At 40.5% G+C, this 15,106-nt stretch overlaps 1 protein-coding gene across 6 annotated transcripts in view; it reads right to left on the reverse strand.

The window, feature by feature from the left end:
- LOC116325871 (homeobox protein Hox-C4a) overlaps positions 1–15,106 on the reverse strand; it is a 56,978-nt gene that overhangs the window by 458 nt on the left and 41,414 nt on the right. For 4 of the 6 annotated variants that reach the window (XM_031746929.2, XM_039604926.1, XM_039604927.1 and 1 more), the window contains one exon: positions 20–163. Coding sequence is in view for 2 of the 6 variants with exons in the window: in XM_031746906.2 (XP_031602766.1) it covers positions 9,166–9,527; positions 10,039–10,474 (798 nt within the window). In the remaining 4 variants the exon portion in view is untranslated. The other 2 variants (XM_039604928.1, XM_031746906.2) reach the window with 2 other exon arrangements.

A 15,106-nucleotide genomic window follows, 5' to 3' on the forward strand; every position in this document is an offset into this window, starting at 1 on the left:
ACAATTGAATAATATTTACCAGAAGGGTGCCGTGGTCACGTGTGGCAGTCCTCCAATGACGGAGCTCTGGAGTTGGAAAGTAATCCGCCGGCAACTTGGAACCCAGAGGAAGCTTCTGCCATATTTCTTCAGACATTTCTATGAGCAGCCTGCATTTCTTTACCTAGGATATAAAAAAACATATAATGGAATATGAAAAGACGCCAAACGACTGTGTAATCAGTGTAAGAGAAAGAGGGAGATGTGTTTAAGCGGAGAGAAAAACATTAGGAGAAAGGGGGGGAGACAGACAAAGCTTGCACGTGCGGTGAGGAGGATTTCATTAGAAACTGGCCGCAAATTTCTTGTAATATTGTAACTCTTTTGACAGGACTCATTTTCTCGTTTTATTTTTGAAGGAACCGCCGCTCGCAGCCACACATCCTGAACTTTTTGGTGGTAGGTTTAAACAAATGCGATGCGAGGATTTTTTTCTCTGCGCTACAATACGCGTCTGTGAGGTGGAATAAGAGATGGTTAATAACTGGTTATGGATCACAGCTCATTATTCTGCGGAAGCTTTTGTAGGTGTAAAATTATTAAAAAGAAATTGCGCTCCTTGTTTGCTTGTTTGTTTGTTTGTTTGTTTCCCCAGTCAAACGCTATTATAAATAATGGTGCTTATCCGCGTAGTTTCATTCTACTAGGGGCACTAACTGGAGTAAATCTGTTTTAAGTCTGTAAAACGAAATCATTACGCTTATTTTGGATAACTTAGTCTGAAACTAATTTAAATACCTATTATAAATCGGCGGGCTTTCTTTTAAGACACAGCGTGTGTTTATAACAGTGTAGCTTTGGCTTAATGGGATTCACTGGGAGTGGTCAAACAAAGACATGACAGTCATTGCCACACAAAGACAAAGGACGCAATCGTTAAAGATTTTTTTTCTATAGGACAATTCAACGTATTTGCATTAATCAGGCATCACAGTATAGCATCGAGTCCACTGACGGTGGCTCCAGGAGGCAACACTCAAACACTATGGGCATCTTTTGGAGGGGTTAAATTCCTCCTTCTGCACGAAGGCGTGAACCCAAACATGAGATGCTCAGTTTAAGGCTCTTACGCGCCTGTTTACAGCCACAGTGCCAAACATCCAAGACACCTGGGACTTACCCATGAAGACGTAAAACATCTAAATAAAATATGAATTTTTCAACTTCATTTTAAAACCCATAATAATTTTTTTTTGGGGGGGAGAAATTATTTGGGATAAAAGCTACATCAATTGTGGCCTAACTGAGTTATACTGTAGGGGAAAAAGAACTCATAAAACGTGTTTGTTTAATTCCAGCAATGCGCAATTTTATGCAAAACGGCCACATAACGAGAATAATGAATCTATCACAAAATTATAAATAGTGCTCCCTAAACCATCTTCTAAATGAGAAGGTTTGGGAGACTATACTGTTAGAATATTCCAAGCCAGTATTAATCTTAGCTGAACCATGTTTTGGATGTAAGCTCCTTCTGGTGTTTCAGTACAAAGCTGCAAAGCTGTCGAGAAAACCCTCTTTAGATGTCTCAGAGGTGATGGATTATGCACTCAGGGTTGCATGGAAAGAGAGGAGCCTTCCTCCTTCTCCGTTTCACCCCTGCTGCCACTATCACCGATGTTTTACCTGAACCTTGGTGTCACGTCCTGAGATTTTTATTTTTAATTTTATTTTATTAGTTGAATTTATTTTTACATAATGAAATATTTTATATAAAATCAGGGACATGAAACAACTGCTGCCATAGCAAAATGCTTACAACATTAATATAATTTCAATTTGACTGCTGTGAGGCAGCAAAAATATTTTTTGACACTAAAAACCTATAGTGTTGATATCTCTTCCCCCACCCCCCTTTTCATTCTGGCCAGTTAAATAAAGACTGTGGAAAGGTTTAGTATTTAAATTTAAATTGGCTAAAGGTTAAATTTGTCATTTTCACTGTGAGGTAAATGTGGGCCAACAAAACTAAATAAACTGATAAAACCCTGACATAAGTTTGTATTTTCGTCTCACGCCTAAATAAATCTATTATTAGTAGTAAAAGCAGCATTAGTGTTATTATCAGCTGAATAACGCAGTGTAGATCAGGACTGACTGAAAGTGGGGAAAGTAATTAAATTCGTTTTGTTTTCCTTACCTCACACCCTTGAACATACTCTCTGAATTGGAGATAGAATCTATGATATACTAGCTCAGCAAGACCATAATTTAGCTCCTCCGCGCCTCCACCACAATTCTCCGTGAACTCTGTTTGAACCGCCTCAGTGGCAATAAATCATTTTTCTCTCTCACACAAAAGCGCGCCGGTCGCTCTGGGTGTCAACCCTTTTACAGTTCCTCCTTACCTTCTCCGCTCTCTCGCCTGCTGACACAAACAACCAAGGAAATTGTCTATAAACTTTTATTTTTCACAACAATAACGCACACAGAAAAGGGTACTGGAGAATATCCGCAGCTGCGCACAAACGGCGAAATCTGGCAGATGCAACACAATTACGATTTTCTTTTTTTGTTTTCTTTCCCCATAAATTATATATTTATAACATATTTAGATATATTCCTTCCATATAAGAAAAAAGTCTATAAATAGCTCACAAAGCACAAAGGAAGCACGGATCAGTTAATGTATTTCCAGGGGACAGAGCTCCGCAGATAAAGGGAGACTGAGAGAGAGCTGGGGAGAAGACGTTAATGGGCAGAGGATGCTGTCGGTTAAAACGGTGCATACAAATGGCGCTGTCTTGGCAGAGCAAGGAGAAGATTTATGGGCCCGGTGCCCTATATTGCTGTAAACAATGCAGAGTGAAATGAAAAGACTAGAGTTTGCAGACTGCACTTCATAAGTGAGGAAAAGACAGACAATGACAATTTCCCAAACTAGTCCCGACTTTCCTATAAGCGTGTGCATTAACACGAAGTATTAATTTGGGCCTAACTCTGATGTAAATCGTGGACAGTCTGGAGAATAGAGACAAACTTCAGTAAAAAGTCTAAAAATTAAAATAACACTCAAGATATTTGTGCTTGTTTTTCAGTTTTTAGATCTATCTATCTATCTATCTATCTATCTATCTATCTATCTATCTATCTATCTATCTATCTATCTATCTATCTATCTATCTATCTATCTATCTATCTATCTATCTATCTATCTATCTATCTATCTATCTATCTATCTATCTATCTATCTATCTATCTGTGGGGTAAATTTTATTGACATTGTTTGGATCCAGTTGTTACCTTAGAAGGCAGTGTGCAAAAGTTGTCCTAAGTGTTCATCTTTATCCCATGATTAACCAATCCTACCCAAATGATGTCTCACCCATCCACTGGGCACAAGGTCACTGAATGGTTTAGTGGGTATGAGAATGGTCTGACTCAAAAACTTTATCATATCAGAGCTCAAATCATCTGAACACCTATGGGAGATTTTAGCGACCTCCACCATCATCTTTAAATCAAAACTAGGGTTGCAGGGGGGCATGTTTTGGAAAAATGGTGTATTATCTTTCCAGCAGAGTTCCGGAGAATTGAGGGATCAATGCCAAGTTGCATGGCATCTGTTCCAGCGGCTAGTAACTTTCTAAGACGTTTTATGTTGTTTTTTCCTTTAATTTGTCATTTTTCTGGTTGATAAATACACATGCTTTACGCGGTATTTATTTGTTTATTTATTGAATAGTTTATTTTAAAGTCCTGCATCTTAGATAACAGAGGTGATATGACCCTTTGCGTTAACATCCAATCATATACAGCACACACAATGTTAAACTGCAGCAGCATGAAGCTGTCAGAAGACTCAAAGTTCTGCGCGATATGCAACTGGTGGTCACACAAATACACCGGATAATCATTTTCAGAGAACAAATCAAATAAAAAGCGCATCTCGCAAAACTTCTACATAATCGTGGATCTATAGTCTCAGGATCGCATATTCAGAACACTTTTGCTAATGAAAAGCGAATAACATAATCATAACTCAATCTAGTGACTGTCTGGGCCCCCTTGTGACACCTCCAACGGAAGAAAATGACTGTAATTTCGAAGGTCCTCAACGATGCAGCAAATGGGCTAATTAAATATTTCTCAGCGAGGCGTTATGATGACAGAAAGTATACTCGTAAGTTTATCCAGGCCATCATTTCCTGTGCGATGTCAACTCTACAGTGGGACACCAGTCCAAGCTGCTTTGTCGTCTCCTGCTTGAAATGTTTGCCAGCGCCGACACTAAATCACTTTTAACATTTCTGATGGCTTTTTAAAATCTAGTTTTATGTAAATTAATCAAACTCTACCTCCACCACGCATGCGCGCACACACCAGGCCGACGCATTTACTCCCTTGAGTGAACGGATAGGAGAGAGAGATTTACGGATTTATGACACACCCACTGCTGGTCAATGTGAGACAGCCTCTCTATCCCTGGAAAATAGCAGCATGACCCCTGTTTCAACTCCCAGCCTTTATGCAGCTGCCATGGCTGCCGTTTAAACACACTACAGGATAACAATGCACCGGCCCCGGACCTTTTATGACAAACCAAAGTGAATGAAGAAGACACTCACCTGAGACGAGTTTGAAACAGTTTGCACTTAACCCGGCGCAGACAATAAAAGCAGGCAATCGAGAGCGCAAGCGTCAGAACAGAGGCGCTTCCGTGTTTCGTATTTGGTTTTGTTCAAACATTTCGATTGGTGTTTGTGTGCAAAGTTCTTTTTTTCATACATATATCTTCACAGAGAAAGTCCTCGCCCGAGGTGCTCGTAAATCACATGCAGCTTGCAGCAGTGCAATGTGAGCTGAAATTCATGTGTGATTCAACAGTCTCAAGTCAGGGAAGAAACCAGTTAGCTGAGTAAAGACTGAGGAATTTATACACTCAACTTCAAACACACAAAATGCACCAGATCCCTGAAAGAATAACTCATCTCAAATTAATTCTTCAGATTCAGCCCCAGGGCGGGGGAGGGGGGAGGGCAAATAATAAAAGTTAAAAAAAAAAATCTACCATGACCTAAAAAGCTGAATGGAGTGAAACCAAAAATACTTCATTCTAAACTTAAAGAATTAAACTGCTATCCATTTGTGCAGAACTTGTCACAGGTAAGGCCATATCACTTTGAAGTTTACAGAGAATTATTTAGTGAGTTACGCTCTTGCTTAGATCACGTGAGAAGAGACAACGAAAATATGTGTGTACGCCATGATTCATTTTCTATCGTTAAATTTAATGTTGTTGAGCATTTGTGTTGCTATGATCAAAAGTTTCCACTGTGTATTAGAACAAAGTTTAAAAAAAAACAAAACAAAACAAAACAAAAAGCAGCAGAGTGACACTGATTTATGACTGACTGGCCTTTTGTTTGAATAGCAATAATATTAAACCACACGTTTTGTTTATTCACATAATAAATCAGACAACGCCTAATACAGGTGTATTAGTTAAATCCCTGGCAACGCTAAGTCAAATTGTGCCTCATACACTCTCATTCCATTTAACGCAAATCTTCAGTTACAAGAGCTCAAACAAAGAGGGACATGTCGTCATTGTTCGAAGTGTAATTCGAGCTGCACCTGTACAGACACGAGGAGGAGGATGAATTATCACATAAACAACTGACAGACGGTGAGATTAGTTTGGCTTTCAGTGTCAACTGTTTATCCTGGAAGACGGGCTGTCGAATATTTTTCCATCAACGTTGAATATTTGGTTCACACCAGGAAGATCAAAGCGCGCTAACACGCTGAAATCTGCCTGCAAAACCGGATAAAGTTTCCGAATATAATTTTTTTTTTAAGCGAATAGTGATTTATCCCATCAATAATATCTCAAGGGTTGACATCATCGCTTATATTTTTGAGCAGCTTCTGCTTCTAACAAAACTTAATTAGTAATCTGTTCTGAAGTTTACTCTCCTCTGTGTCAGAGAAAAAAATGCATGTGGCTAAAAATAAAAGTTTGGGGAAGTGCCGAGCCTCCATGGGAAGTTTGAAGGTTTTTGAAGGTCTTTGTCCATAAACTAATCACAATGACCAACTGTCCCAGTACTGTCAGAAACATCTATAATTGGCAGCTCACTTCTGAATGTAAGTGCTGACCGGAGACCAGCTATTCTCTTAAGCCACACAGGAGTCATGTGACTGCATCAATAGACACTATTTTTAATGCTCCTGTTTGGGTGGGGGGTCTTCAGGGAACTAAAACGGTAGTTTTGTTTACATCTTATTTATCATTTCAATTTAAAAATACCATTTTTAATACGTTAACAAAACAATATTTCCGCAATCACCCTTTCCTTCTATTCTCAGACAGACTTAAAAAATATCTCGTAAATTTATATATGTATGTTGCCACTCCATTAACTAAATGTTACCACAAACCTTTGCCACTTTGATTTGGAAACGACTTCACGGGAGATCGAAAGATTACGAAATTAAAAAAGAAGGTGCCTGTGTGGAAATCCTGCAATTCTGCTGGGTGCAAGGAAGAGAACTGTCCGAGAGTTCAGCCCTGTCCAGTGTCCCCCCCTGATTAACAAAGGAAGAAACACATTGAGTGATCCCCCGCAGCAGGCCTCTCTATCGGCACAACGCAGAAAAATCCACAAAGAAAGCCGAGGCCGAAGGGGACCAGCGAGGGCGCACACAGAAGGTACACGTATAGAAAGTGAGTTGGGTCACAGGGTTGGAGAGGTCGGCCATCCAGACTGAAATGAGCCTAATGGGACAGAAAATGTGTCCCCGAGGTGAACTCGGCCTTCTACCATTTCGCCCCCAAACTTCAATAAAGTACCTTTTCAGCTTCGCGACATGGAGGCGACAGGGCCTAGAAAGAGGCTGGAGGGATGCTGGGACTGTGGCGAGCACATTAATTTCTCTAATCTGTCCAGCAACATAAAGGCTTCTAGATTCATTTTTCAGCGCCGTCTCACCACTATTCTACTGCCTATCCAAAGCCCCGTCCAAAAAGTAGATTTGAACCTCTTTGGTCCAGCTTAAAGTCCAGCTTAACTTTCACATTTGTGGGAAAAGCAGTCAAATAAAAAGAAAAGTGGCAAAGGATGCGACCCTGTATACATAATATTTGATAAGATCAAAACTGGTTGTTGTCAGAGCTGTTTTCCAGAACAGAACACAAAGCTCTATGGGGAAAGATTGATGATGGAAAATACCTCATCCTTTTGTGCTCTTTTGCCTCCCACTACGCGAGGCATTTTATAAGGCCTATTCATGTCACAATTTCAATAATCTATCAAATTCTTGCGCGTCTTTGGGCTCAAGCCATTTTTAAACCGAAATCCTTCTTCCCAAATTTGTTCCAAAAAATGGGAGGAAGAATGGGAGACAAAATAAAAGCACTTCAGGCACTTCAGTTGAGGATTCAGTTTAAAAGACTTTCTTCAAATTATTGCATCAGTCCACCAGGTTTTCAGCAGCAAAGAGTCCTGCAGTGAGTTGGTCCCCCTGCCAGATGAAAGTCGCACGATGACGTTGCACAGAGACGCCTTAGCGCCGTTTTTTGAAGTTTCTACAGTCTCGCGAGCTGCTGCATACTACGGAGGCAAACTGCCCACTGGGGAGTCAGCAGACAAATGAGCCAAAGTGTTTATACAAGCAAGAGTCAAAGAGTGAACAGACAAGAAAACAACAGCATTCCTTTTTGTGGAAAGGGCACTGCTTTAGATCAATTTAAAAAAAAAAAATGTTTAGAAAAAACAAAACAAAAACAAAGGTAAGCTAGTGTACTTCATCAGCATCTTCACTCAGATATTTAACGAAGACCACACGACGCATTATACTGAATCTATCGGCAGATCACGACTTTATTTTTTTTTATTCATTTCACATTTGAAAACCCAGTCGCATGGCGCAGAGGACTATAGAAAAAGCAGGGCAACCACTATTGGTACAAAATGAATAATTTCACAACAATCTAAAATCTCTAACACATTGCAAATGTACTCTAAATTAAACGCATGCATCTTTGTGTTCAAGTCAGGACGAAGGAAGCGAGGAGCTTCTTTTGTGGCACTGGCAGAGGCAGTGCAATGTGGACTGGAGGGCCTCAGTGGCTTGTCTAATTGAATGCCCTTCAGACTGATGAGGTTGCATGTATACTGCACAGCGCAAACTATTTCATTTTCATATTTTAGAAATAACTTCAATCCATTATGAGTGAAGCTTTAACACACACACACACACACACACACACACACACACACACACACACACACACAACACACACACACACCCCTCTCTCCCACACACACACAAACCATACACACACTCAGTGTCTGTACACATTGCTAATATAAACACGCAAAAAAGGGAGCTGCAGGATTGACAAACACAGTTTAAAAACACAGTGATTTTTGTTTCCCTCGTGAAATGTCCAGTATTCACACATCTGTACACTTTTAAGGAGCGCCTCCAATCTTGCAACAGTAGACCTCACCTTACCTAAAATGAACTTGGAACAAACGTATTTAAAACTAGTAGACACTCACTGTTTTATTGACCAATATGATTAGCACAAGTACACTAAACTCCGTTTATTGCATTTCACAATAATCTGCTTTTAACGGTCTAAAACACAACATCAACACCACAAAACTAAATTGCAAAATGAAAAAGAAAAAGAAAAATCCTGTTTCTGAAATACACGAGGTAATTCACACATTGTTATTCTCCTAAACATACAAGTTCAAGATCAATGGTGTGTTCCAGCTTTCTTTTTTATATACCAAAAATAACTATTATTATAGTGATTTCCTTCCAGTGTTGTTTGAAATAAATAGATTGTGCATTTCACCTTGGGCAGCAGGGCAAAAGAATGGCCCACAATAACATTTTGATAAAATGTATATTTTTTTCTACTTTTTCTTCCTTCATTCAAAACATTTTTTTAATAAAAAACATCATTTTAATTGAACTTCAAATAAATTAAACCCTGTGTCACGTAAAAATAATTCATCGGTATTCGCAGTAATCCATGCTATATAACATGCATTTTATATAACTTTGGACTTAAAGGAAACCGCACAAGATAGCTACGAAAACAAAATATATAAGTGTTCTATAAATAACCAGTTCTTATTCTACCCCCAGTATTGGTTCATGGTTTTATAACCTGGTAATATCCTCGCCATGCTGGGCTCCGGTAAGTTCGTCGGGGGCCCCCGTGTTAGTGGCCGAGGCAGCGGCAACAGCGCCGGCTGCTGAGCTTGTGTTGGACCCGGAGGAAGAGGACGAGGATCTCACTTTGGTGTTCGGGAGCCTGTGATCCTTTTTCCATTTCATCCTGCGGTTTTGAAACCAGATTTTAATCTGCCGCTCGGAGAGAACCAGGGTGTGTGCGATCTCGATGCGCCTCCGCCGAGTTAAATATCGGTTATAGTGGAATTCCTTCTCCAATTCTAAGACTTGCTGCCGGGTGTATGCTGTCCTAGACCGCTTGGGCTCCGTCCCATTGTAACCAGAGTTCACTGGAAGAAGGAGAAGAGGAGAGAAAGGGAGACAGAGAAGGGAGGAAAGGAGGGGTAAACAAGAATGGCCTCAACTGAGATATGGCTGGAAAGATTTATTGGTTATGAATGTTTAGCTGTTTGAGAAATTTAAATGGGAAGTTAAGAACTTCTCTACGTAATGAGAGGACACTCACATCCAACTATGAGCTAAATTATTAATGCAAGATTACAAAGCTCAGATTTTTTTTTTTCTTATTCATTTCTCCCCCTCTCTCCATCGCGCAATACATAACAGCAGAAGCCACATGGTGATACGGCTGCCCTGAGTATACCTCGGCTATAAAATTTATGGTGGGTGTAATTACCAATGCCGAGTCGTAAATCCGCCTCAATTGTGCCATTTCAAAGGCTTCCCTGCTATCGGAGCAGGGGCTGGCAACGAGATGGGAGTCAGAGGGACTGATAAAGGGAGGGAAGGGGAGAGAGGAGCATGAGGAGTGCAGGGAACATAAACACACAAGTTGCCTACCAGTGCTGACGTGAATTTTCTTCATCCATGGGTACACCACAGGCTGTTTGGAGGAGGCTGTGCTGTTTGGATGCTCCGGGGTAGCTTGGTTGCAGGCGGAGGTTGCGGCCGGTGGGGTGGCGGGGGACATGGACAACTGTGGGGTTTCACATGAAGCAGGCTGCCCTTTCCCTGTCAGTAGATGCGCAGAATGGGGTATTCCATGTCCCCTTGGCGTGTCAGGTTCAGGGATGCTTGCACAGTTATACTGGCGCTCTTGGTAGCTCGCCCGCGGAGGATATAACTCCTGATGGTGATGCTGGTAGCCAGTGTCCCTTGCGCGGCTGTAATATTCTGGACTATGCTCGGGGATGTAGTTATTTTGCGAATATTCCTCGCATGGAGGAAATTTCGGATCAATGTAGTTAGACTCCATCAAATACGAGCTCATGATCATTAATTTCTGGAGTGGAAAATAATTTTTCTAGCTTTGTCGTTTTTCTGCTCCATAAAGCCCTCCTACTTGCGAGCAGCCCTGTAAAGTTACTTTTACCACGTGACCCAATGGCCCAATAGCAGGGTAAGAGGTAGTTCCCGGATAAGGAACCAGAGGTATTTAGCATACCTACAGTCGCCATTGTGGGCACAAATCTTTCTCTCTCTCTCTCTCTCTCTCTCTCGCGCTTTCTCTCTCTCTTTCTCTCTCCCTCTCTCTCTCTCTCTGGCTGCGTTACCAAGGCAATTGATCTTGGGGACAAAACTAGTAGCTAGTTGCTGACCAAGGAAAAAATATAACAGGCAAATACAGTGGTCTCAATTATTCAAAGGGACAAAGATGAGGTACAACAATGGCAAACCAGTTATTGTGTTAGTTATAACACCTTATATAAAGATGATCGGCTGATTAACAAAGACCGTCTCTGACAACAAAGCTTCAGCTGTGACATAGTCCAGGGTCTCTTCACAAGACTAAGAATAAGGTCTGGATTGCTTTCTTTCTTTCTTTAAGTTTTCTTTCTTTATTCCCTATAAACCATTTCAGCAGTAACATAGGTAAGATATCGTGACTATGAATGTCAGTGGAGAGGTGGAGAGGTGAATGCTCTCCAGCTTTGGAGGAGATGAAGACTGATCATTTGTAGTGCTGGACAGAAGTGGACAGAGAGAAACAATCTGCCTCAGTGGCAGGTTCTTCAACAATGAGAAATTTAGGTCTATCTATTTCGAATCCGTATTAATTTCTTTCAGACTACACATTTGTATGGATTTTTTCAGCTTTTAAATGAAAATTGGTAAGAATAATTAGAATCAGAATACTTTATTAATCCCCGAGGAAATTATGTGGCCACAGTTGCTCCAAGACAGTAAGAACAGTAAATAACTACACTAAATTAAATAATACAGTATATTACAAAGTTACAAAATATAACGAAAATGATTTAAAAGATACAAATGGCTCAGTTATAAATATCTCAGTATATAGCATTAAGAATGGGACTGAATTACAGAAGGATTCTGTATCTGAGGTTGCTGCTTTAATGTAGCCAAAATCTGCTGGAACAAAAGTTGTGAAATGCTTTACAATATAAAAGATTTTGAGAATCCGTCCAAGGTGCTTCTATTCTATCCTACAGAAAGACGAAGCAAAACTTGTTTAATCTCTAATCTTTGCTTCCATAAGGCACAACACAACAAAGCAACCATAAAAAACAAAACATTGCATAAATCAAAACTTGAATATAAACCCTGATATGCCACAGACTAAAATGTCATAGACACAACAAAACTGCAACACAGATGCGGGCTAAGCAGGCGTGAAACATCCAACTGATCAAACTTACATAATATCACTAATATGATGTCACAGATCAGGGACACACAACCCTGCAGAGAAGCATTCACCAGGAGCTCACAAACCAGCCAGCAGTGAAACTACATCACTATTATGTCACAGAGCAGAGGGTGTAATGAGCTGCTGATTTAACTGCAGGACCAGTATTGTGTCACTGTGAAGTTGCTGCAGACAAGAGAGTCTGCTGTACACACTCTTGACTAAGTGAACATCTGTCCTAAATGCATGATAGCAATTCACGACACGTGTAAATAGAAATCAGCCACCAGTCCTTGTGGTCTTGAGTGGTGCTAATTCCCCTTTCTTCTGACTGCAGTTTTACAGCTTGAAAAAGCCCTTATCTGTTACTTGGTGCACATGTTTCTGAGCTTTGTAATGGCCCAAATAAAAGCGCAGGAACAATCAATGAACAGCATCTATGTGAGGAAAAACAACACTGTTAGGCAGATGAGACAGGCCGTCGAAACTACAAGAAGTGCTGAAGAAGAATTGCAGAATGCAACATCCCTATGATTAGTAAAAAAAAAAACATGGTTACTCTAAACAGTAAAATACAAACACTGAAAGTATTACAACATTTTCTTTTGTTCAGCAGCCTTCAGGAAAATCCACCCTGAAAATGTTACATGCTAACCCTGGCTGAAGCACTGACCATGAGCCACAGCCTACAGCACTGGTGGTCTGTTGTTTTATTGTAAACTGATACTGCCTGGGTGTATAAACTTGTCATGTGCTGGAAGCTTCCCATTGTTGTCTCAGAGTCAGCTGTAGGCAGACAGAGTGAAGTTAACCTCCCTATCACCTTAACACCCCCATGTTTCACTTATATGTCTTCAGGTGGAGAGTAATAATAATAATAATAATAATAATAATAATAATAATAATAATAATAATAATAATAATAATAATACAATGGTATATTTCCATTCAAACCATCACATTGCAAGTTAAGCATCTATTTTCACAGCAGCAGTTAAATAATACGGTTAAAAACGACGTGAAATTGCTTATCATAATTCCGGTTGTACTGTTTGTAAAGAATGCGCACGACATTTCTATTACCCCTAGTGAGGATGTTAGAGGCGTTTTATAGAGCAATAAAAGCCGTAAATCAGTCACTTTTAAACGACCCCTGGTTCCTAACGTGTTTTACAGGGTCTGACACAGTAGTAGCCGCACACTGCACGTTCTCTGTGGCCTACCTACACAATCTGTGGCTGTCTGAGCTATGAATACACTTTGTGACAGCGTTATTGCACTGCTAGAGCCCGTGGATGGGGTGGATGCAGGCTGTATGTATCATCGTTGATGCTTGTATATGCAAAAGCAGGAAGAAAAAAATGCCAGAGAGACGTGAAGGGAAGCAGATGCAGAACAATCCATCGACTGGCGTGGTATTTCAGTTGCCCATGTATTCCTGTAGAGACGTATTTGCGACTGCTTGTACTTCACACAAATTCGGTTCTACAGGGTACATATAGACAACTAATGTGTTTTAGGTTAGACACTGTAAAAGGTCATCTGCCGGGCAAATATCTGTGGCAAGCAGGTTATCGTGCATTTCGCAGTCGTGTCACAAGAAGCATCAGAGTGGAAATACCACAGAAAGCGTGCGTCAAAGCGGATTCTGTTTATCAGGATTCAAGAAGCAAAGTCACAAACAAACCCCACTCCTGCTATGGATACATCTACAAGCAATGGAAAACACACATTTTACGTCCTTTCTCTAAAAATAAAATATCCATGAGTGCACACGTATGCCTGCAAACACACACACACACACACACACACACACACACACACACACACACACACACACACACACACAAAGCATAAAGACGCCGTACGCAGAGAACAGAAAGGGTCTCTTTTCTCAACATTCAGCCTCTGCCTTTGAGGTACCTCCTATATGAATATTCAGCCACAAACACGAAGGATACAAAGGGACGGCGTGACAGCACACATGAAAAATAAGTTTCTATTGTTCCCAACCATTTCTTCTGCTTGCTATTACCATACTGACCGCTCGGTAACCTTTCTTGCTGCCACTCTGGAAGCTAATGAGAAAAGCCTCGGATGAAAAATGCAATATCAGACATGTGACCTGTTTCGGGGTTATTAAAAACAGCAAACATGCTCAGATTGTGAATCAATGGAATTGATTAGAGCGGTGATGCACAGGGTGCTTCAAACACTGTCAAAAAACATCTCAATCTACATATTTCTCCGCCAGCATCCCGCGCATCAATTTGATTTTTTAAAATTGATTAACAAAGCCTCCCGCCCCAACACACAGTGAACTCCCGAGAAGTGGTAACAAAAAAAAAAAAATCTAACTCATATTCATTTGGATTTTTTTTTCATATTCTCATCAAAAGACATGCTGTTTGTCGTGCACACAACCAGTGTGAAAGGAGCTACATGCACACCACCTACTCCCTCTCGCCCCATGCGCTCTGGCGGACGCATTTTAATATTAGTTAGACAGCCTGACCCGCGTTTCACCCCTCGCGTTTGACTGGTTCCAATAGTTCACTGCCAAGGATTATTGATGGAGAGACAGCAATGAATTCTTTCTCCCCACAAATGGCTTTCAGATCGTGCACCTAGTTCAATAACTAGTTATAATGTAGAAGTACAAAAAATGAGGCCCTCAGGCGGACTAATTTGATGTTTCATTTGTTCATTTGAGAAATTAAGCTTTCCCTTTTCCTCCCCTGCAAAATAACAGCCTTACAAGCGTGTTCACACATGTACATATGTAAACAAAATAAATCTGTGCAAAACTATGTGGAGGTCGTTCTGTCCACGCAGTGCTGCTCTTTTTTTTTTTTTTAATTTGGTGGCCGAGTACCTGACTTGGATGCAGACAGTGCAGCAATATTGTGCTCCCTGATGAAAACGGTTACGATGCGCTTTTAATCAAACTCTTAACCTAATAGCCTTTCCACGTTTACTCTCCCCAGGTGTAATAACGTTAAGCTGTATCGTCCAGTTAAAATAAAAAGTTTTAATGAAGTGCAGACAGACTGGAGACTAGTTGGATATGAATACTCTTTAAAAAGCAGCAGCCAAGGGAGCAGAGGCGGTTTCAGAAACTAGATTCCCCACATAAACAGTTGGTTGGTTTTGCAGCAATGATGTGGTTCATAAGACTCACTGTGCAGTTAAATCCGGCTAACTGGCACTGCAAGAAGTTGAGAGTATAGGATGGTAATTCCATCTTAAGTTGGAGTT

Source organism: Oreochromis aureus, linkage group 20, assembly GCF_013358895.1.
Source record: "Oreochromis aureus strain Israel breed Guangdong linkage group 20, ZZ_aureus, whole genome shotgun sequence".
NCBI lineage: Eukaryota > Metazoa > Chordata > Actinopteri > Cichliformes > Cichlidae > Oreochromis > Oreochromis aureus.